Source organism: Oncorhynchus mykiss, chromosome 5 (assembly GCF_057628025.1).
Source record: "Oncorhynchus mykiss isolate SJ-2025 chromosome 5, ASM5762802v1, whole genome shotgun sequence".
Taxonomy (NCBI): domain Eukaryota; kingdom Metazoa; phylum Chordata; class Actinopteri; order Salmoniformes; family Salmonidae; genus Oncorhynchus; species Oncorhynchus mykiss.
This window is the reverse complement of record NC_143026.1, coordinates 4,248,285-4,271,782: the sequence shown is the minus strand read 5'-3', so window position 1 is coordinate 4,271,782 and position 23,498 is coordinate 4,248,285. Positions and strand designations below refer to the sequence as shown.

The 23,498-nt window shown below is 43.7% G+C and overlaps 1 protein-coding gene across 2 annotated transcripts in view; it reads right to left on the bottom strand.

Annotated features, from left to right (window-relative positions):
- Positions 1-23,498, bottom strand: part of LOC110513199 (netrin receptor DCC) — a 607,044-nt gene that overhangs the window by 343,939 nt on the left and 239,607 nt on the right. For both annotated transcript variants that reach the window (XM_036976621.2, XM_036976622.2), the window contains exon 3: positions 13,475-13,762. In XM_036976621.2, coding sequence (XP_036832516.2) covers positions 13,475-13,762 — 288 coding nt within the window. The remainder of the gene's footprint in view (positions 1-13,474; positions 13,763-23,498) is intronic.

Sequence of the window (23,498 nt, the reverse complement as noted above, 5' to 3'; positions counted from 1 at the left end):
TCATTTATCATTTCAAAACTAAAATACTGTATGTAAAATGTGTCCTTCCAATTGGTTCAGATCAAAGCAGTAAACATCAATAGTGGTGAAAACCTTGTTTCATTTATATTTATTCAAGATAAACATGATTTAATTCCTCCCATGTCTTGATTATAATAGACGGTTGGGCAAGGCATTTTATCCCCCCCTAAAAATGAATAGCAGTTTTCTTGATAAATGTGATCTAGAATAGGTAAATCTAAAATATTAGCCATTATACTGTCTATATTGCTTGTAATTGAAATAAGTCAACATACATTACTTGTTTTTATGTAAATTGTTATGGCTGTGTTGGTTTTAAAAACCGCTATAATGTTTTGGTGTCCATCAGACCATAAACATGGACACCACACAAGGGTTAAAGAGTTAATCTGTAGTTGGAACTTTTGGACTTAGACATGAATTATACGTACCCATTGATTCTTGAAGAATATAACTCAGAAATGCCTCATGACCTTAGTTGAACTGTCAACTTGTTTTACGCCAATGTTTGGAAGCAAAGTAAATGTAAACAAACACTATATAGTCTCATAATATGGTTAAACGTATCAGTTTGATACCATGGATGGTCAGTCCTTGTGTCCATACCTCTGTCTATACATTTGAGTGGTTACATTTCTCCAGCTCCGTCCCTCAGCTTTTTACCGAAACAGGGGCGGGGAGGACACTTTGTTATTGTTTCAACTGCGGATGGCCCCATTTTAAATAGAGAATTCATAGTTCCCGTAGTAGTCTCTGGACTGTCTGGATATCTACACAGGGTTTGGCTTTGGGCTGTGTTAAAACACCGGTTCCAAACTGGGTAAGACCGTGGTTTTTGGCTGTGTTAAAACACCGGTTCAAAACTGGGTAAGACCGTGGCTTTGGGCTGTGTTAAAACACTGGTTCCAAACTGGGTAAGACCGTGGCTTTGGGCTGTGTTAAAACACTGGTTCCAAACTGGGTAAGACCGTGGCTTTGGGCTGTGTTAAAACACCGGTTCCAAACTGGGTAAGACCGTAGCTTTGGGCTGTGTTAAAACACCGGTTCCAAACTGGGTAACACCGTGGCTTTGGGCTGTGTTAAAACACCGGTTCCAAACTGGGTAAGACCGTGGTTTTTGTCTGTGTTAAAACACCGGTTCAAAACTGGGTAAGACCGTGGCTTTGGGCTGTGTTAAAACACTGGTTCCAAACTGGGTAAGACCGTGGCTTTGGGCTGTGTTAAAACACCGGTTCCAAACTGGGTAAGACCGTGGCTTTGGGCTGTGTTAAAACACTGGTTCCAAACTGGGTAAGACCGTGGCTTTGGGCTGTGTTAAAACACCGGTTCCAAACTGGGTAAGACCGTGGCTTTGGGCTGTGTTAAAACACTGGTTCCAAACTGGGTAAGACCGTGGCTTTGGGCTGTGTTAAAACACCGGTTCCAAACTGGGTAAGACCGTGGCTTTGGGCTGTGTTAAAACACCGGTTCCAAACTGGGTAAGACCGTGGCTTTGGGCTGTGTTAAAACACCGGTTCCAAACTGGGTAAGACCGTGGCTTTGGGCTGTGTTAAAACACCGGTTCCAAACTGGGTAAGACCGTGGCTTTGGGCTGTGTTAAAACACCGGTTCCAAACTGGGTAAGACCGTGGCTTTGGGCTGTGTTAAAACACCGGTTCCAAACTGGGTAAGACCGTGGCTTTGGGCTGTGTTAAAACACCGGTTCCAAACTGGGTAAGACCGTGGCTTTGGGCTGTGTTAAAACACCGGTTCCAAACTGGGTAAGACCGTGGCTTTGGGCTGTGTTAAACGAGTGGTTATCAGTAGATGAATGAGTTCCTATTTCAAACCATTTTGACAAAAGGCTAAAACAATTTTATTTATTTTTATCCCGATGCCAGTATTTCCTAAGGCGTTGTTTACTTAAACATTATAATTGTGTGGCCAGAAGAAACCCATGATAAATGTTCACTAAAATTGTATTTTTGTTATCTTCGTCTGTTGCTTATCGAAATGTTCCTTCTGCTATCTGCTTTTCCTTCAATGTTATTTTTGTTAGTGTTGTTCTCATCTCCGAAAGAGCTCTGTGGTTAAACTAGTCCTTTTCCTAACAAGCTATGTGGTTAGACTAGTCTCATCTCCTAACGAGCTCTGTGGTTAGACTTGTCTCATCTCCTAATGAGCTCTGTGGTTAGACTAGTCTCATCTCCTAACAAGCTCTGTAGTTAAACTAGTCTCATCTCCTAACAAGCTCTATGGTTAAACTAGTCCTTTTCCTAACAAGCTATGTGGTTAGACTAGTCTCATCTCCTAACAAGCTCTGTGGTTAAACTAGTCTCATCTCCTAACAAGCTCTATGGTTAAACTAGTCCTTCTCTTAACAAGCTCTGTGGCAAAACTAGTCCTTCTCTTAACAAGCTATGTGGTTAAACTAGTCCTTCTCCTAACAAGCTCTGTGGTTAAACTAGTCTTTTCTCCTAACAAGCTCTGTGGTTAAACTAGTCTCTTCTCCTAACAAGCTCTGTGGTTAGACTAGTCTCATCTCCTAACAAGCTCTGTAGTTAAACTAGTCTCTTCTCCTAACAAGCTCTGTGGTTAGACTAGTCTCATCTCCTAACAAGCTCTGTGGTTAGACTAGTCTCTTCTCCTAACAAGCTCTGTGGTTAGACTAGTCTCATCTCCTAACAAGCTCTGTGGTTAGACTAGTCTCATCTCCTAACAAGCTCTGTGGTTAGACTAGTCTCATCTCCTAACAAGCTCTGTGGTTAGACTAGTCTCATCCACTAACGGGGTCTATGGTTAAACTAGTCTCATCTCCTAACAAGCTCTGTGGTTAGACTAGTCCTTCTCTTAACAAGCTCTGTGGCTAAACTAGTCCTTCTCTTAACAAGCTATGTGGTTAAACTAGTCCTTCTCCTAACAAGCTCTGTGGTTAAACTAGTATTTTCTCCTAACAAGCTCTGTGGTTAAACTAGTATTTTCTCCTAACAAGCTCTGTGGTTAAACTAGTCTCTTCTCCTAACAAGCTCTGTGGTTAGACTAGTCTCATCTCCTAACAAGCTCTGTAGTTAAACTAGTCTCTTCTCCTAACAAGCTCTGTGGTTAGAATAGTCTCATCTCCTAACAAGCTCTGTGGTTAAACTAGTCTCTTCTCCTAACAAGCTCTGTGGTTAGACTAGTCTCATCTCCTAACAAGCTCTGTGGTTAGACTAGTCTCATCTCCTAACAAGCTCTGTGGTTAGACTAGTCTCATCTCCTAACAAGCTTTGTAGTTAAACTAGTCTCTTCTCCTAACAAGCTCTGTGGTTAGACTAGTCTCATCTCCTAACAAGCTCTGTGGTTAAACTAGTCTCTTCTCCTAACAAGCTCTGTGGTTAGACTAGTCTCATCTCCTAACAAGCTCTGTGGTTAGACTAGTCTCATCTCCTAACAAGCTCTGTGGTTAGACTAGTCTCATCTCCTAACAAGCTCTGTGGTTAGACTAGTCTCATCTCCTAACAAGCTCTGTGGTTAGACTAGTCTCATCTCCTAACAAGCTCTGTGGTTAGACTAGTCTCATCTCCTAACAAGCTCTGTGGTTAGACTAGTCTCATCTCCTAACAAGCTCTGTGGTTAGACTCATCTCCTAACAAGCTCTGTAGTTAAACTAGTCTCATCTCCTAACAAGCTCTGTGGTTAGACTAGTCCTTCTCCTAACAAGCTCTGTGGTTAGACTAGTCCTTCTCCTAACAAGCTCTGTGGTTAAACTAGTCTCATCTCCTTACAAGCTCTGTGGTTAGACTAGTCCTTTTCCTAACAAGCTCTGTGGTTAGACTAGTATCATCTCCTAACAAGCTCTGTGGTTAGACTAGTATCATCTCATAACAAGCTCTGTGGTTAGACTAGTCTCATCTCCTAACAAGCTCTGTAGTTAAACTAGTCTCTTCTCCTAACAAGCTCTGTAGTTAAACTAGTCTCTTCTCCTAACAAGCTCCGTGGTTAGACTAGTCCTTCTCCTAACAAGCTCTGTGGTTAGACTAGTTGTTGCTGAGGGGAGGCAACAACACATCCCTGTTGCGTACCCTGACGGACCATAATGGCAAAAACAATCAAACGATGCGACAACACACTTCCCTGTGGTGCGCCTTTACCCACAATTCTCTGTTTCACTACCTTATACTTCAGTTCAGTCTCAACAGAGGCTTGATTTCACCTTTATTTATCTTGGTCAAGTCAGTTAAGAACAAATTCTTATTTTCAATGACAGCCAGGGAACAGTGGGTTAACTGCCTTGTTCAGGGGCAGAACGACAGAGTTTTACCTTGTCAGCTCAGGGATTCGATCTTGCAAACTTTCGATTACTTGTCCAACACTCTAACCACTAGGCTACCTGCCGCCCCAATCAACCTAACCTGCAAACGTTACTCCGTTCAGACAGTCACACCTGAGTGACCCCTACACTGGGGGATTCCTTCAACATGATTGTGAGTTTTCTCACTTCAATACCTGCAATTTAGATCCAAGCCTGGTTTTATTTCCCTAACAACACAAAGCGCAGGCAGATATAACCTTATAGCTAAACAAGGGTTTATCTGACAGACAGCCAGTCAGGGATACGGAGGGTGTGTGTGTGTGTGTGTGTGTGTGTGTGTGTGTATGTGTGTGTGTGTGTGTGTGTGTCAGGTAGACTGAGGGTTGAGGGCTCCAGAGAATTTGACTATCAGATAGAACTGAAATGGGTTGACCCTCCATAACCCCAAGCTTGGTTCTTTAGGCAAACACATCCAGAAGAGACTTGAGAGGTAGCTACATGTGGATGTGTTTAACTACACTTGGACCAGAAGTCCCTAAAAGAATAGTAAACAAACAACAATTTGAAAGGTGGGGACATGTTGTTAATCCCCACAAGGTCAAATGCTGTTTCTAGGGGGTTTAGGGTTAAGGTTAGAATTAGGTTTAGGATTAAGGTTAGAATTAGGTTTAGGGTTAGAATTAGGTTTAGGATTAAGGTTAGAATTAGGTTTAGGGTTAGAATTAGGTTTAGGATTAAGGTTAGAATTAGGTTTAGGGTTAGAATTAGGTTTAGGATTAAGGTTAGAATTAGGTTTAGGATTAAGGTTAGAATTAGGTTTAGGGTTAAGGTTAGAATTAGTTTTAGGGTTAGAATTAGGTTTAGGATTAAGGTTAGAATTAGTGTTAGGGTTAGAATTAGGGTAAGGGTACAGGTTAGGGTACAGGTTAGGGTACAGGTTAGGGTAAGGGTACAGGTTAGGGTACAGGTTAGGGTTAGGGTACAGGTTAGGGTAAGGGTACAGGTTACAGGTTAGGGTAAGGGTACAGGTTAGGGTAAGGGTACAGGTTAGGGTAAGGGTACAGGTTAGGGTAAGGGTACAGGTTAGGGTAAGGGTACAGGTTAGGGTAAGGGTACAGGTTAGGGTTAGGGTACAGGTTAGGGTAAGGGTACAGGTTAGGGTAAGGGTACAGGTTAGGGTAAGGGTACAGGTTAGGGTAAGGGTACAGATTAGGGTAAGGGTACAGGTTAGGGTAAGGGTACAGGTTAGGGTAAGGGTACAGGTTAGGGTACAGGTTAGGGTACAGGTTAGGGTAAGGGTACAGGTTAGGGTACAGGTTAGGGTTAGGGTACAGGTTAGGGTACAGGTTAGGGTAAGGGTACAGGTTAGGGTAAGGGTACAGGTTAGGGTAAGGGTACAGGTTAGGGTAAGGGTACAGGTTAGGGTAAGGGTACAGATTAGGGTAAGGGTACAGGTTAGGGTAAGGGTACAGGTTAGGGTAAGGGTACAGGTTAGGGTACAGGTTAGGGTACAGGTTAGGGTAAGGGTACAGGTTAGGGTACAGGTTAGGGTTAGGGTACAGGTTAGGGTACAGGTTAGGGTTAGGGTACAGGTTAGGGTACAGGTTAGGGTTAAGGTACAGGTTAGGGTACAGGTTAGGGTACAGGTTAGGGTAAGGGTACAGTGTTTCTACACCTGCATTGCTTGCTGTTTGGGGGTTTAGGCTGGGTTTCTGTACAGCACTTTGAGATATCAGCTGATGTACGAAGGGCTATATAAATACATTTGATTTGAATAAGGGTACAGGTTAGGGTAAAACACAAACACATCCTCTGATTTAGAAACAAGTGTGTGTGTGTATGTGTGTGTGTGTGTGTGTGTGTGTGTGTGTGTGTGTGTGTGTGTGTGTGTGTGTGTGTGTGGTTACTTTCACAAGTTGCAATAACATGTGATTGCCTAATGACATACAGGCCTATAGCCTATGTCTCTCGGGAGTGGAGACTAACCTGCCTACAGCCTAATTCTAACCTTAATCCACTAACCTGCCTACAGCCATTTACACAGAGAAGATGTATCCACCTTGACTCGTTCCACATGTTGTTGTGTAACAGCCTGAATTCAAAATGCATTACATGTATTTTCCTTCCCAACCCATCTACACACAATACACCCAAAAAGGACAAAGTGAAAATATGATTTTAAGACATTTTTGCAAATGTATTGAAAATGAAATAAATAAATATCTAATTATATTATAAGTATTCAAACCCCTGAATCAATACTTTGTAGAAGTACCTTTGGCAGCGATCACAGCTTTGAGTCGTCTGTATCAGCTTTGAGTCGTCTTGGGTGTGTCTGTATCAGCTTTGAGTCGTCTTGGGTGTGTCTGGATCAGCTTTGAGTCGTCTTGGGTGTGTCTGTATGAGCTTTGAGTCGTCTTGGGTGTGTCTGGATCAGCTTTGAGTCATCTTGGGTGTGTCTGGATCAGCTTTGAGTCATCTTGGGTGTGTCTGTATCAGCTTTGAGTCATCTTGGGTGTGTCTGGATCAGCTTTGAGTCATCTTGGGTGTGTCTGTATCAGCTTTGAGTCGTCTTGGGTGTGTCTGGATCAGCTTTGAGTCATCTTGGGTGTGTCTGGATCAGCTTTGAGTCATCTTGGGTGTGTCTGTATCAGCTTTGACTTGTCTTGGGTGTGTCTGGATCAGCTTTGAGTTGTCTTGGGTGTGTCTGGATCAGCTTTGAGTCATCTTGGGTGTGTCTGGATCAGCTTTGAGTCATCTTAGGTGTGTCTGTATCAGCTTTGACTTGTCTTGGGTGTGTCTGGATCAGCTTTGAGTCATCTTGAGTATGTCCGTATCAGCTTTGCACATCTGGATTTGGGAATTTTTTCCTATTCTTCCTTGCAGATTTGGTCAAGATCTGTTAAGTTAGATGAGGAGCAGTGGTGAACAGCAATCTTCAAGTCTTTCCACAGATTGTCAATGGGATTTAAGTCTGGGCTTTGGCTGGGCATCTCAAGGACGTTGACATTCTGGTTCTGAAGCGTTGCTTTGACTGTATACTTGGGGTCATTGTCCTGTTGGAACGTAAATCTTCGTCCCCAGTCCAAGGTCGTTTGCGTTTGTCGTCTGAAGCACGTTCACATCAAGGATTTGCCTGTATTTGGCTCCAGTCATTGATCCCTCTGTCTGTATGTAGGCAGTCTGTATGTAGGCAGTCTGTACGTAGGCAGTCTGTACGTAGGCAGTCTGTACGTAGGCAGTCTGTACGTAGGCAGTCTGTACGTACCAGTCTCCCAGTTCCTTCTGCTGAAAAGCATCCCCATAGTAGGATGCTGCCACCACCGTGCTTCATGGTAGGGATGGTGTTAGTCTGTTGATGAGCTGTGCCTGGTTTTGAATTCAGGCCAAGTAATTAAATATAGGACTCTCATCAGACCACATAATCTTTTCCCTTAAGATCTGAGTCTTTCACTGCCTTTTTTCCAACTCCAGGCATGCTGTCATGTCCGCTTGGAAACGTTCAACCCTTTAGAAATAGTTTTATACCCATCCCCAGATATACGCCTCAACACAAAAACGCTATCTTGGAGATCTCCGGACAGTTCCTAGGACTTCAAGGTATAGATTCTGCTCTGACATGCACTGTCAACTGTGAGACCTTATATAGACAGGTGTGTTGCTTTCTAAATGATGATATCGCAGCGTGATCAGTTGGCTAGGTTTCTTCTTCTTCTTCAGGATTTGATTGGCGGATCACATTTTTAGGTGCATACACCGCCCGAGGCCATGCACGACCTGCCTACATTAAATTCTTAATACGGTAATTAATACAACACTGGGGGAAAAGTTAATGGCCATACTGTATATCTGTCACGTCCTGACCTTAGTTCCTTTTTTATGCCTCTATTTTGGTTTGGTCAGGGCGTGAGTTGGAGTGGGCATTCTATGTTTTGTAGTCTAGGTTTTGTATTTCTATGTGTTTGGCCTGGTATGGTTCCCCATCAGAGGCAGCTGGCAATCGTTGTCTCTGATTGAGAACCATACTTAGCTAACCTGTTCCCACCTGTGTTTGTGGGTAGTTGTTTTCTGTCTCTGTGTCTGCACCAGACAGAACTGTTTCGTGTTGGTCTATTTATGTTATTTTGATTGTAGTGTTCTGAGTTCAAAATAAATATACATCATGAACACGCGTACACCGCTGCACTTTGGTCCTCTTAACCTTCTTCAACCCACGACAGCCGTTACAATATCACACCTCCTCGGCCTTATGGCTTAAATATCTAATCAGGACGTTGAGGGGCCGGGGGGAAGCAGCAGGAGAGGAACGGACATTCTGATGGTTTAAAGGGGCAGTCTGGGATTCAAAACGAACCAAGCGACAAAGTGGTCAGCCCAGCCGGCCACTGAGGGATGGAGCTGGAGAAATGTAACCTCAAATTCATAGACAGGGCTATGGATGTGTGGAAGGTTTTTAGGCCTTACAGTGTTTGTTTAAACAATCTTATATTCTGAGTACCGGTGGGGTATGACAGTTGAACTATATATACATGTATATATTGTATATGTATATATGAATATATATTAATACAGGTAACGAGTGGAGGACAGAGGAGCCTCTTAAAGAAGATGTTACAGGTCTGTGAGAGCCAGAAATCTTGCTTGTTTGTAGGTGACCAAATACTTATTTTCCACCATAATTTGCAAATAAATTCATAAAAAATCCTACAATGTGATTTTCTGGATTTTGTTTTCTCATAGTTGAAGTGTACCTATGATGAAAACTACAGGCCTCTCTCATCTTTTTAAATGGGAGAACTTGCACAATTGGTGGCTGACTAAATATTTTTTTTGCCCCACTGTGTGTGTGTATATATATATATATATATATATATATATATATATATATATATATATATATTCATCTAGAATCAATGGCTATATCATTCATTTAAAAGTCCAAAAGATGAATGGCCAATCCCAGATTGCCTGTTTAATAAATTCGTAGACACGGGTGTCAAATCAGGCAGGTCTACACCGGGCACAGAGACAGCTGTCAGCACATTACCAACCCTACGGCTGGAGAGTGTTAGCATTCACAATGAGAGAGGAGCGTCCCAAATGGGCCCCTTATTCTGTATATAGTGCACTACTTTTGTAACAGAGCCTTATGGAGCCCCGTGCACTATATAGAGTGCCGTTTAGGATGCACAGTCAGGGACTAACTTGTGTATTTCATATCCCACATTAATGAGTTCGAGGGAGTTCAGGACAACACAGGATATTCACTCAATATCTTTTGATCCCGTCCACCTCTGATAAGGAAAAAAAAAACAATTAATTGATTAAAAGTTTAACTATCAAAGTAGTCTGTGAGGTGGACATAATCTCTGAATCCCAATCCTATCCTATTTCTAGGCCCTGATCAATAGTAGTGCACTATAAAAGGAACAGGGCGCCATTTGGTATAATTGTTTTAGCTCATCAATTTGGATGTTTATTTGAGTCGAGTATAATCAAACAGTAGCTTGGAATGCTATTGATTCTTGCACGTGATCACTGAGAGTTTCCTGGTGTAACAGTATAACTTTAGACCGTCCCCTCGCCCATACCCGGGCGCGAACCAGGGACCCTCTGCACACATCAACAACAGTCACCCTCGAAGCATCGTTACCCATCGCTCCACAAAAGCCGCGGCCCTTGCAGAGCAAAGGGGAACCACTACTTCAAGGTCTCAGAGCACGATTGAAACGCTATTTAGCGCGCACAACCGCTAACTAAGCTAGCCGTTTCACTTCCGTTACCCTGGCAACACCTACTGTTACTGTAGATGTTACTTCCTGGGTCGTTACAACGTGATCACCATGGCAACGGTAACAATGCTAGGATCACTACCTTACAATTGGAACTGGTTGTGCAAACTGATGCCACCGTTACCTGCTGAGCCCACTTCACCTACACTACATCAGGAGACTCAGGGTTAGCAGTCTCCTACACTACATCAGGAGACTCAGGGTTAACAGTCTCCTACACTACATCAGGAGACTCAGGGTTAACAGTCTCCTACACTACATCAGGAGACTCAGGGTTAACAGTCTCCTACACTACATCAGGAGACTCAGGGTTAACAGTCTCCTACACTACATCAGGAGACTCAGGGTTAACAGTCTCCTACACTACATCAGGAGACTCAGGGTTAACAGTCTCCTACACTACATCAGGAGACTCAGGGTTAACAGTCTCGTACACTACATCAGGAGACTCAGGGTTAACAGTCTCCTACACTACATCAGGAGACTCAGGGTTAACAGTCTCCTACACTACATCAGGAGACTCAGGGTTAACAGCCATTATTGTGTTCAGGATAAATATGTACTGAATGTCCGTCTGCTCCATTCTGTTGTGAGATCAACGTTTGCTCTCCTGTGAGCAGGAGGAACTACATAGAATGGTCCACTCAATCGTGAGTAGTGGGGGACAAACAAGTTCAACGGCTGGATGAGCTCTTTATTCTCTCTTAATGATGTTGTGTCTCTGACTGTAAAGGTCACATACAGTGGGAGAGATTATGTGATCTATCCAATCTGTTCATCGATCAATGTCTTCTCCTCAGAGACCTGAACTGTACAGACCACAAAGCCCTTAAAAGGATAAGACATTTCAACTATAGTGCATTAAGTTAAAGTTAAATCTAGGATCAGATGTAGTTATCAAATTACACAACGTCCTGACAACATCAGGGATATTCATCCTGCTGGAGGTCACAGGACCGAGATACCAGACCCGGTTGAGAGATGGCTAACTCTGGAGATGCCTTCCATCACCAACCAGCTAGGTACATCTGCTGTTAGATTTTTGGCACCTTACTGGTAGAATAATCTCCAAGGCTCTCTAAATGGGATGGATGGGTGCCTCTAAGACAGTCCAAGGCTCTCTAAATGGGATAGATGGGTGCCTCTAAGAAAGTCCAAGGCTCTCTAAATGGGATGAATTGGTGCCTCTAGGACAGTCCAAGGCTCTCTAAATGGGATGAATTGGTGCCTCTAAGACAGTCCAAGGCTCTCTAAATGGGATGAATTGGTGCCTCTAGGACAGTCCAAGGCTCTCTAAATGGGATAAATTGGTGCCTCTAAGACAGTCCAAGGCTCTCTAAATGGGATGAATTGGTGCCTCTAGGACAGTCCAAGGCTCTCTAAATGGGATGAATTGGTGCCTCTAGGACAGTCCAAGGCTCTCTAAATGGGATGAATTGGTGCCTCTAAGACAGTCCAAGGCTCTCTAAATGGGATGAATTGGTGCCTCTGAGACAGTCCAAGGCTCTCTAAATGGGATGGATTGGTGCCTCTAAGACAGTCCAAGGCTCTGTAAATGGGATGGATTGGTGCCTCTAAGACAGTCCAAGGCTCTCTAAATGGGATGAATTGGTGCCTCTAAGACAGTCCAAGGCTCTCTAAATGGGATAGATGGGTGCCTCTAAGACAGTCCAAGGCTCTCTAAATGGGATGGATTGGTGCCTCTAAGACAGTCCAAGGCTCTCTAAATGGGATTGATTGGTGCCTCTAAGACAGTCCAAGGCTCTCTAAATGGGATGAATTGGTGCCTCTAGGACAGTCCAAGGCTCTCTAAATGGGATGGATTGGTGCCTCTAAGACAGTCCAAGGCTCTCTAAATGGGATGAATTGGTGCCTCTAGGACAGTCCAAGGCTCTCTAAATGGGATGGATTGGTGCCTCTAGGACAGTCCAAGGCTCTCTCAATGGGATGGATTGGTGCCTCTAAGACAGTCCAAGGCTCTCTAAATGGGATGGATGGGTGCCTCTAAGACAGTCCAAGGCTCTCTAAATGGGATGAATTGGTGCCTCTAGGACAGTCCAAGGCTCTCTAAATGGGATGGATTGGTGCCTCTAAGACAGTCCAAGGCTCTCTAAATGGGATGGATGGGTGCCTCTGAGACAGTCCAAGGCTCTCTAAATGGGATGGATTGGTGCCTCCGAGACAGTCCAAGGCTCTCTAAATGGGATGAATTGGTGCCTCTAGGACAGTCCAAGGCTCTCTAAATGGGATGGATTGGTGCCTCTAAGACAGTCCAAGGCTCTCTAAATGGGATGGATGGGTGCCTCTGAGACAGTCCAAGGCTCTCTAAATGGGATGAATTGGTGCCTCTAGGACAGTCCAAAGCTCTCTAAATGGGATGGATTGGTGCCTCTAAGACAGTCCAAGGCTCTCTAAATGGGATAGATGGGTGCCTCTAAGACAGTCCAAGGCTCTCTAAATGGGATAGATGGGTGCCTCTAAGACAGTCCAAGGCTCTCTAAATGGGATGGATTGGTGCCTCTAGGACAGTCCAAGGCTCTCTAAATGGGATGGATTGGTGCCTCTAAGACAGTCCAAGGCTCTCTAAATGGGATGGATTGGTGCCTCTAGGACAGTCCAAGGCTCTCTAAATGGGATGAATTGGTGCCTCTAAGACTGTACAAGGCTGATTGAGGACCTTTTCACTCCAGAATGTGATTGTTTTCAATGACTGTGTTTTGCTTTTAGTTTATTGATGTGAATATTCATGTGTTTATATTGATGTGAATATTCATGTGTTTATATTGGTTTTAATATTAATGTGTTTATATTGATGTGAATATTAATGTGGTTATATTGGTGTGAATATTAATGTGGTTATATTGGTGTGAATATTCATGTGGTTATATTGTGTATTTATATTGATGTATTTATATTTATGTTTGATACAGGGTCATCTGTGAAAGAGACCTTGGTCTCTGCATGACTCTGTCAAAACAAAAGGTAAATCAAACAAAACATCTGCTATAGTGACTAAAACATGTCCAGGCATGTATAGTGAAATGCTTGAAAGCACCCAAGTCTTCCTGTGAGGTCGCTGTGAGTAGAACATGATGTACTCATTGGACAAAGCATGGATTCATCATGAATGATATTTCACTGCATTACAATTATACCCAGTGTCCCACTCCCACCTTACAGTCATATACTATAGGAGTTAGTCTCCGAACCCAGAACAAAATCTTATTGGCGGTAGAATATCTCTGCCAAGAGGAGTTAGTCTCCGAACCCAGAACAAAATCTTGTTGGCGGTAGAATATCTCTGCCAAGAGGAGTTAGTCTCCGAACCCAGAACAAAATCTTATTGGCGGTAGAATATCTCTGCCATGAGGAGTTAGCTATTGTAGCCTACCTGGCAACACACGTAGGTCTGCGTCGCTGCCGGTGCGGGCGCTGCCAGGGTTGTCTGCCAGGCAGCGGTAGGTGGCAGAGTCTGGTGGCTGGACTTTGCTAACCTGGAGCGAGCCAGAGGGCAGTACCACCACCCTGCTCTCTGGTGTCAAGGTGAGGGGCAGGTCCTCTCTGTTCTTCTGCCAGCGTACCACGGGCATGGGATCACCAGTCACCTCACAGCGCATCAGGGCCGTGTCACCCAGGTAGGAGGACACTGACTCTGTAGGGACCACGAGCTTCAACGGACCTGAAGGGAGAGAGAGAGAGACAGTGGTTTAGTCACGGACTCTGTAGGGACCAGCTTCAACAGACCTGGTGGGAGAGAGAGAGACAGTGGTTTAGTCACGGACTCTGTAGGGACCAGCTTCAACGGACCTGAAGGGAGAGAGAGAGACAGTGGTTTAGTCACGGACTCTGTAGGGACCAGCTTCAACGGACCTGAAGGGAGAGAGAGAGACAGTGGTTTAGTCACGGACTCTGTAGGGACCAGCTTCAACGGACCTGAAGGGAGAGAGAGAGACAGTGGTTTAGTCACGGACTCTGTAGGGACCAGCTTCAACAGACCTGAAGGGAGAGAGAGAGACAGTGGTTTAGTCACGGACTCTGTGGGGACCAGCGTCAACAGACCTGGTGGGAGAGAGAGAGACAGTGGTTTAGTCACAGACTCTGTAGGGACCAGCTTCAACGGACCTGAAGGGAGAGAGAGAGACAGTGGTTTAGTCACGGACTCTGTAGGGACCAGCTTCAACAGACCTGGTGGGAGAGAGAGAGACAGTGGTTTAGTCACGTACTCTGTAGGGACCAGCTTCAACAGACCTGGCGGGAGAGAGAGAGACAGTGGTTTAGTCACGGACTCTGTAGGGACCAGCTTCAACAGACCTGAAGGGAGAGAGAGAGACAGTGGTTTAGTCACGGACTCTGTAGGGACCAGCGTCAACAGACCTGAAGGGAGAGAGAGAGACAGTGGTTTAGTCACAGACTCTGTGGGGACCAGCGTCAACAGACCTGGCGGGAGAGAGAGAGACAGTGGTTTAGTCACGGACTCTGTGGGGACCAGCGTCAACAGACCTGGCGGGAGAGAGAGAGACAGTGGTTTAGTCACGGACTCTGTGGGGACCAGCTTCAACAGACCTGAAGGGAGAGAGAGAGACAGTGGTTTAGTCACAGACTCTGTGGGGACCAGCTTCAACAGACCTGGTGGGAGAGAGAGAGACAGTGGTTTAGTCACGGACTCTGTGGGGACCAGCGTCAACAGACCTGGCGGGAGAGAGAGAGACAGTGGTTTAGTCACGGACTCTGTGGGGACCAGCTTCAACAGACCTGGTGGGAGAGAGAGAGACAGTGGTTTAGTCACGGACTCTGTAGGGACCAGCTTCAACAGACCTGGTGGGAGAGAGAGAGACAGTGGTTTAGTCACGGACTCTGTGGGGACCAGCTTCAACAGACCTGGTGGGAGAGAGAGAGAGACAGTGGTTTAGATGACACTGAGAAGAGAGAAAGACAGAGAGAGACAGAGAGAGACAGAGAGAGACAGAGAGAGAGAGGAGAGAGAGAGAGAGAGAGAGAGGGAGGTCACGATCAGATGAGCTCCTGCATTTTTCAGCATTTTCTTTAAAAAAGATAGATTTAGAGTTAGATAAACTTGGATTTTCTTTTGTCAAGAACACATACTGGATGCTACCCTCTACAACATAACCCTCACTTCAAATCAAAACTTAAAAACTACTACCTGATTTTGGTCGGAATTACGGAATCACCTGGAAGGTTCACAACTACCAAGGATTATTATTCTATACAGCAAATTCTCTGGAAAACAACAGAAACCTGAAACACAACCCAACCTGGAACTGAGTGAGTAATGTTTAGTCTGAACCTTTATTCTATTTCCAAAAGCCAAGAAGAAAAATACACAACATTACTTGATAAGGACTGAATGCTAACATCATTCTGCCAAGCTTGATACAGCTTCAACTAGCACTGACGTGTCAAGTGAGAGGTGTCAAAGCCCTTTAGCCCAACAATGGCAGGAGAGTCACACAGTCTACCCCAACCAAATGGAGAGGCCTTAGAAGCTCCCTCCCGCTGTTCAGAGGTAATTAAAATACAGTACCCTGTGCATGTAAAGAATGATAAGGCAAGAAAAGATTACAAAATGAAGCTCCTTATGGAAAATCAAGAGACACTTTTTGCTGACTATTACAAAAATGGGAACATCAGCAACATTATCACAAACCATCCCCTGGCATGGCAGAGTGCCATATTAGCACACTACCCCTTGTTAAGAGAGGGGGGGTTAACGAGGGGTGGAAACTCAGAATACTAGACAACGAGGACTCTGAGTCAGCTAATATAAACCTCTATAAGTCCGGAACAGTAATGGTACAGGGTAACCCCAAACAGTTTCAGCTGGACTTTCACCAAATTAAAGAATCAGCCCAGCAGGAGAAGCTCTCCCTTGATAAAGATACCCCCACCCCGAGCGGGTCAGACCAGACCTCTTCATTATATAACCCCACAGATGAGCAACCCCCAGCGGAGAGTCAACCTCCCAGCACAGATTACCACTCCCTCATTGAAATGAAGGACAAATTCACCCAGCTGGAGGTAAGGCAGGTGGAGCTGGAACAGCAGGTGATTACACTCCAGTCAGCACAGACCCAGACAACAGTCCAGCACAACAACCGCCCCTTAACCAGACCCGGAGAGCTGGAGGTGGACAGAGACATATCTGCACTCTGGACAGTGGTGAGACAACTTCAACAGGAGAAAGAGCAGAATCAGGAGAAGAACAGAGCACTAGAGGAGAGGATCAGACTGCTGGTGGAGAGGTTGAGGGGGATGGAGGAGAGGGTGAGGGGGACGGAGGAGAGGTTGAGGGGGATGGTGAGTGACAGAGAACAACACACTAGAGAGGTGGCCACCCCCACAGAGAAGCCAGCAGAACAGCCCACCTCAGCACCTGACAAAAGTCTCGACACCACAGCAGAACAGTCCACACCAGACCCTGACCATAGAGCCGACATCACAGCAGAACAGACAAAAGAAAAACCCCAAACCCAGCGGCTCTCACCCCCTCTGAGCACCCCCCCTGTCAGCCACCCTGATAGCCCTTCTGGTCAAACACAAGACACAGAGTGACCTCCTTATGGACTCAAATGGGAAATATATAGAATTTTAAAAAAACCTTTCCCAAACACAGTGTGTCTAAACTCTGGTGTCCAAACACCCAGTGCGCCCTAGACCTTCTGTCTGAGGACCAACTAGGCTCACCTAGCCACATAATAATACACACAGGCACAAACGGCAGCAGGAAAGGGTGGCCACAGCACTGAAGGGAGTGATTGAAAAGGCTTCTTCTACTTTCCCCAACGCACAAGTGGTTATCTCCACCCTGCTACCACGAAAAGACTTCCACCCTGTTACCATACAGCGGGTAAACACAAGTATTTCCCATGACTGTGCCTCAAAACCAAATGTTTTCCTGGCCCACCACTCCACCCTGGACTTGAACAGCCTCTATGACCAGGTCCACCTCTACAAGGCAGCAGTGCCCACCTTTGTCCAAACCCTAAAGGACATCGCTCTCAAACGTATCCCCAACACTTCACACAGGAGCAACAGATCAATAGACACCCCACCCAGACCAGTGAGACACCCTCCAAGACCTGCAGGACCCCCCCCCCCCCCCCCCGGACCTACACATGGAGGACCCACGCCAAGATTACTTACATCCAGACCACAGCACCCCCAGACACATCCACACCCCCACCCCAAACAATCAACACCCCCCCATGTCAACCATGCCCATACCCCATTTAGGCCCCCTCAGATCAGACCTATGCCACTCTTGCCCACCCCATGCACCCCACCCCCACAAAGAGGGCCTCAACATGGAAATCGCACATACGCCCAGGTAGTGAGCGGGCAAACAGGCCCAACCCCCACTCTTCATCTGCCTTTGGCCTAAAGAGCAGGAACCCGGACTTCACCAAAGAAATTGGTAACACAGACATTGTCATCCTGCAAGAAACCTGGTATAGAGGAGACGGACCCACTGGTTGCCCTCTAGGTTACAGAGAGCTGGTAGTCCCATCCACCACACTACCAGGTGTGAAACAGGGAAGGGACTCAGGGGGTATGCTAATTTGGTATAGAGCAGACCTAACTCACTCCATTAAATTAATCAAAACAGGAACATTTTACATTTGGCTAAAAATTCAAAAGGAAATTATCTTAACAGAGAAAAATGTCCTCCTGTGTGCTACCTATATCCCGCCACTAGAATCCCCATACTTTAATGAAGACAGCTTCTTCATCCTGGAGGGGGAAATCAATCATTTCCAGGCCCAGGGACATGTACTAGTCTGTGGCGACCTAAATGCCAGAACCGGACAAGAACCTGACACCCTCAGCACACAGGGGGACAAACACCTGCCTGGAGGTGACAGCATTCCCTCCCACATATGCCCCCCTAGGCACAACTATGACAACATAACCAACAAAAACGGGTCACAACTCCTGCAGCTCTGTCGCACGCTGGGTATGTACATAGTCAACGGTAGGCTTCAAGGGGACTCCTATGGTAGGTACACCTATAGCTCATCTCTTGGCAGTAGTACTGTAGACTACTTTATCACCAACCTCAACCCAGAGTCTCTCAGAGCGTTCACAGTCAGCCCACTAACACCCCTATCAGACCACAGCAAAATCACAGTCTACTTGAACAGAGCAATACTCAATCACGAGGCATCAAAGCCGAAGGAACTGAGTAACATTAAGAAATGCTATAGATGGAAGGAATGCAGTTTGGAAACCCACCAAAAAACAATTAGGCAACAACAAATGCAATCCCTTCTAGACAATTTCCTGGGTAAAAAGTTTCACTGCAATAGTGAAGGTGTAAACTTGGCAGTAGAAAATCTTAACAGTATATTTGACCTCTCAGCTTCCCTATCAAATCTAAAAATCTCAAATAGAAAACCGAAGAAAATGAACAACAATGACAAATGGTTTGATGAAGAATGCAAAAATCTAAGAAAGAAATTGAGAAACCTGTCCAACCAAAAACATAGACACCCGGAATACCTGAGTCTACGCCTTCAATATGGTGAATCACTAAAACAATACAGAAATACACTACGGAAAAAGAAGGAACAGCACGTCAGAAATCAGCTCAATGTAATTGAAGAATCCATAGACTCTAACCACTTCTGGGAAAATTGGAAAACACTAAACAAACAACAACACAAATAATTATCTATCCAAAATGGAGATGTATGGGTAAACCACTTCTCCAATCATTTTGGCTCTATAACAAAGAATAAAGAGCAAAAACATATACATGATCAAATACAAATCTTAGAATCAACGATTAAAGACTACCAGAACCCACTGGATTCTCCAATTACCTTGAACGAGTTACAGGACAAAATAAAAACCCTCCAACCCAAAAAGGCCTGTGGTGTTGATGGTATCCTTAATGAAATTATCAAATATACAGACAACAAATTCCAATTGGCTATACTAAAACTCTTTAACATCATCCTTAGCTCTGGCATCTCCCCAATATTTGGAACCAAGGACTGATCACCCCAATCCTCAAAAGTGGAGACAAATTTGACCCCAATAACTACCGTGGAATATGCGTCAACAGTAACCTTGGGAAAATCCTCTGCATTATCATTAACAGCAGACTCGTACATTTCCTCAATGAAAACAATGTACTGAGCAAATTGTCAAATTGGCTTTTTACCAAATTACCGTACAACAGACCATGTATTCACCCTGCACACCCTAATTGACAACCAAACAAACCAAAACAAATGCAAAGTCTTCTCATGCTTTGTTGATTTCAAAAAAGCCTTTGACTCAATTTGGCATGAGGGTCTGCTATACAAATTGATGGAAAGTGGTGTTGGGGGTAAAACATACGACATTATAAAATCCATGTACACAAACAACAAGTGTGCGGTTAAAATTGGCAAAAAAACACACATTTCTTCACACAAGGTTGTGGGGTGAGACAGGGATGCAGCTAAAGCCCCACCCTCTTCAACATATACATCAACGAATTGGCACGGGCACTAGAAAAGTCTGCAGCACCCGGCCTCACCCTACTAGAATCCGAAGTCAAATGTCTACTCTTTGCTGATGATCTGGTGCTTCTGTCACCAACCAAGGAGGGCCTACAGCAGCACCTAGATCTTCTGCACAGATTCTGTCAGACCTGGGCCCTGACAGTAAATCTCAGTAAGGCCCAAATAATGGTGTCCAGTCGCCAGGACCACAAATACAAATTCCATCTAGACACTGTTGCTCTAGAGCACACAAAAAACTATACATACCTTGGCCTAAACATCAGCGCCACAGGTAACTTCCACAAAGCTGTGAACGATCTGAGAGACAAGGCAAGAAGGGCATTCTATGCCATCAAAAGGAACATACATTTCAACATACCAATTAGGATTTGGCTAAAAATACTTGAATCAGTCATTGCCCTTTACGGTTGTGAGGTCTGGGGTCTGCTCACCAACCAAGACTTCACAAAATGATACAAACACCAAATTGAGACTCTGCATGCAGAATTCTGCAAACATATCCTCTGTGTACAACGTAGAACACCAAATAATGCATGCAGAGCAGAATTAGGCCGATACCCACTAATTATCAAAATCCTGAAAAGAGCTGTTAAATTCTACAACCACCTAAAAGGAAGTGATTCCCAAACCTTACACAACAAAGCCATCACCTACAGAAAGATGAACCTGGAGAAGAGTCCCCTAAGCAAGCTGGTCCTGGGGCTCTGTTCACAAACACAAACACACCCCTTAGAGCCCCAGGACAGCAGCACAATTAGACCCAACCAAATCATGAGAAAACAAAAAGATAATTACTTGACACATTGGAAAGAATTAACAAAATAACAGAGCCAACTAGAATGCTATTTGGCCCTAAACAGAGAGTACACAGTGGCAGAATACCTGCCCACTGTGACTGACCCAAATTTAAGGAAAGCTTTGACTATGTACAGACTTTGTGAGCATAGCTTTGCTATTGAGAAAGGCCGCCGTAGATAGACCTGGCTCTCAAGAGAAGACAGGCTATGTGCACACTGTCCACAAAATGAGGTGGAAACTGAGCTGCACTTCCTAACTTCCTGTCCAACGTATGACCATATTAGAGATACATATTTCCCTCAGATTACACAGATCCACAAAGAATTCGAAAACAAATCCAATTTTGATAAACTCCCATATCTACTGGGTGAAAAACCACAGTGACATCACAGCAGCAATATTTGTGACCTGTTGCCACAAGAAAAGGGCAACCAGTGAAGAACAAACACCATTGTAAATACAACCCATATTTATGCTTATTTATTTTCCCTTGTGTACTTATTTTGGTCTTCTTCGGGTGATTCATTGAACTCTGAGAGACCTCGACGCTTGTGCTAATTAGTAGGATAACTATAAATATGGTATGTCGCGTTAGCCCCTGTCCAACAGAGGAGAGGCTACGATCCATCCTTCACAATGTGTTGCAAAATATGTCCCAAAATGGATCTAACATATTTCTGAGATCCGTCCAACACACATTTTAATAAACCCATCCTATTGGTTAATAAACCCATCCTATTGATTTTAATAAACCCATCCTATTGATTTTAATAAACCCATCCTATTGTTTTCAATAAACCCTTCCTATTGATTTCAATAAACCCATCCTATTGATTTCAATAAACCCATCCTATTGATTTCAATAAACCCATCCTATTGATTTCAATAAACCCATCCTATTGATTTCAATAAACCCATCCTATTGATTTCAATAAACCCATCCTATTGATTTTAATAAACCCATCCTATTGATTTTAATAAACCCATCCTATTGATTTCAATAAACCCATCCTATTGATTTTAATAAACCCATCCTATTGATTTTAATAAACCCATCCTATTGATTTCAATAAACTGGCTAACGACTATGATTCAATCCATTCAACACAACATATTTTGTTTTATGTTTTTCAATCAATATACCCAACTTCCTGAATGTATTTCAATCAATATACCCAACCTACTGAATGTATTTCAATCAATATACCCAACCTACTGAATGTATTTCAATCAATATACCCAACCTACTGAATGTATTTCAATCAATATACCCAACCTACTGAATGTATTTCAATCAATATACCCAACCTACTGAATGTATTTCAATCAATATACCCAACCTACTGAATGTATTTCAATCAATATACCCAACCTACTGAATGTATTTCAATCAATATACCCAACCTACTGAATGTATTTCAATCAATATACCCAACATACTGAATGTATTTCAATCAATATACCCAACCTACTGAATGTATTTCAATCAATATACCCAACCTACTGAATGTATTTCAATGAATATACCCAACTTCCTGTATGTATTTCAATCAATATACCCAACCTACTGAATGTATTTCAATCAATATACCCAACCTACTGAATGTATTTCAATCAATATACCCAACCTACTGAATGTATTTCAATCAATATACCCAACTTCCTGTATGTATTTCAATCAATATACCCAACCTACTGAATGTATTTCAATCAATATACCCAACCTACTGAATGTATTTCAATCAATATACCCAACTTTCTGTATGTATTTCAATCAATATACCCAACCTACTGAATGTATTTCAATCAATATACCCAACTTCCTGTATGTATTTCAATCAATATACCCAACCTACTGAATGTATTTCAATCAATATACCCAACCTACTGAATGTATTTCAATCAATATACCCAACCTACTGAATGTATTTCAATCAATATACCCAACCTACTGAATGTATTTCAATCAATATACCCAACTTTCTGTATGTATTTCAATCAATATACCCAACCTACTGAATGTATTTCAATCAATATACCCAACCTACTGTAAGTATGTCATTACACCCAGCCTATTCCAATACACCCAGCCTATTCATATATACCCAGCCTATTCCAATACACCCAGCCTATTCATATATACCCAGCCTATTCCAATACACCCAGCCTATTCATATATACCCAGCCTATTCCAATATACCCAGCCTATTCCAATATACCCAGCCTATTGCAATATACCCAGCCTATTCCAATATACCCAGCCTATTGCAATATACCCACCCTATTCCAATATACCCAGCCTATTGCAATATACCCACCCTATTCCAATATACCCAGCCTATTCCAATATACCCAGCCTATTGCAATATACCCACCCTATTCCAATATACCCAGCCTATTGCAATATACCCAGCCTATTCCAATATACCCAGCCTATTCCAATATACCCATCCTATTCCAATATACCCAGCCTATTCCAATATACCCAGCCTATTGCAATATACCCAGCCTATTCCAATATACCCAGCCTATTCCAATATACCCAGCCTATTGCAATATACCCACCCTATTCCAATATACCCAGCCTATTCCAATATACCCAGCCTATTGCAATATACCCACCCTATGCATATATACCCAGCCTATTCCAATATACCCAGCCTATTCATATATACCCAGCCTATTTCCAATATACCCAGCCTATTCCAATATACCCAGCCTATTGCAATATACCCAGCCTATTCCAATATACCCAGCCTATTGCAATATACCCACCCTATTCCAATATACCCAGCCTATTCCAATATACCCAGCCTATTCCAATATACCCAGTTTATTCCAATATACCCAGCCTATTCCAATATACCCAGCCTATTGCAATATACCCAGCCTATTCCAATATACCCAGCCTATTACAATATACCCAGTTCATTCCAATATACCCAGCCTATTCCAATATACCCAGCCTATTCCAATATACCCAGTTTATTCCAATATACCCAGCATATTCCAATATACCCACCCTATTCCAATATACCCAGCCTATTCCAATATACCCACCCTATTCCAATATACCCACCCTATTCC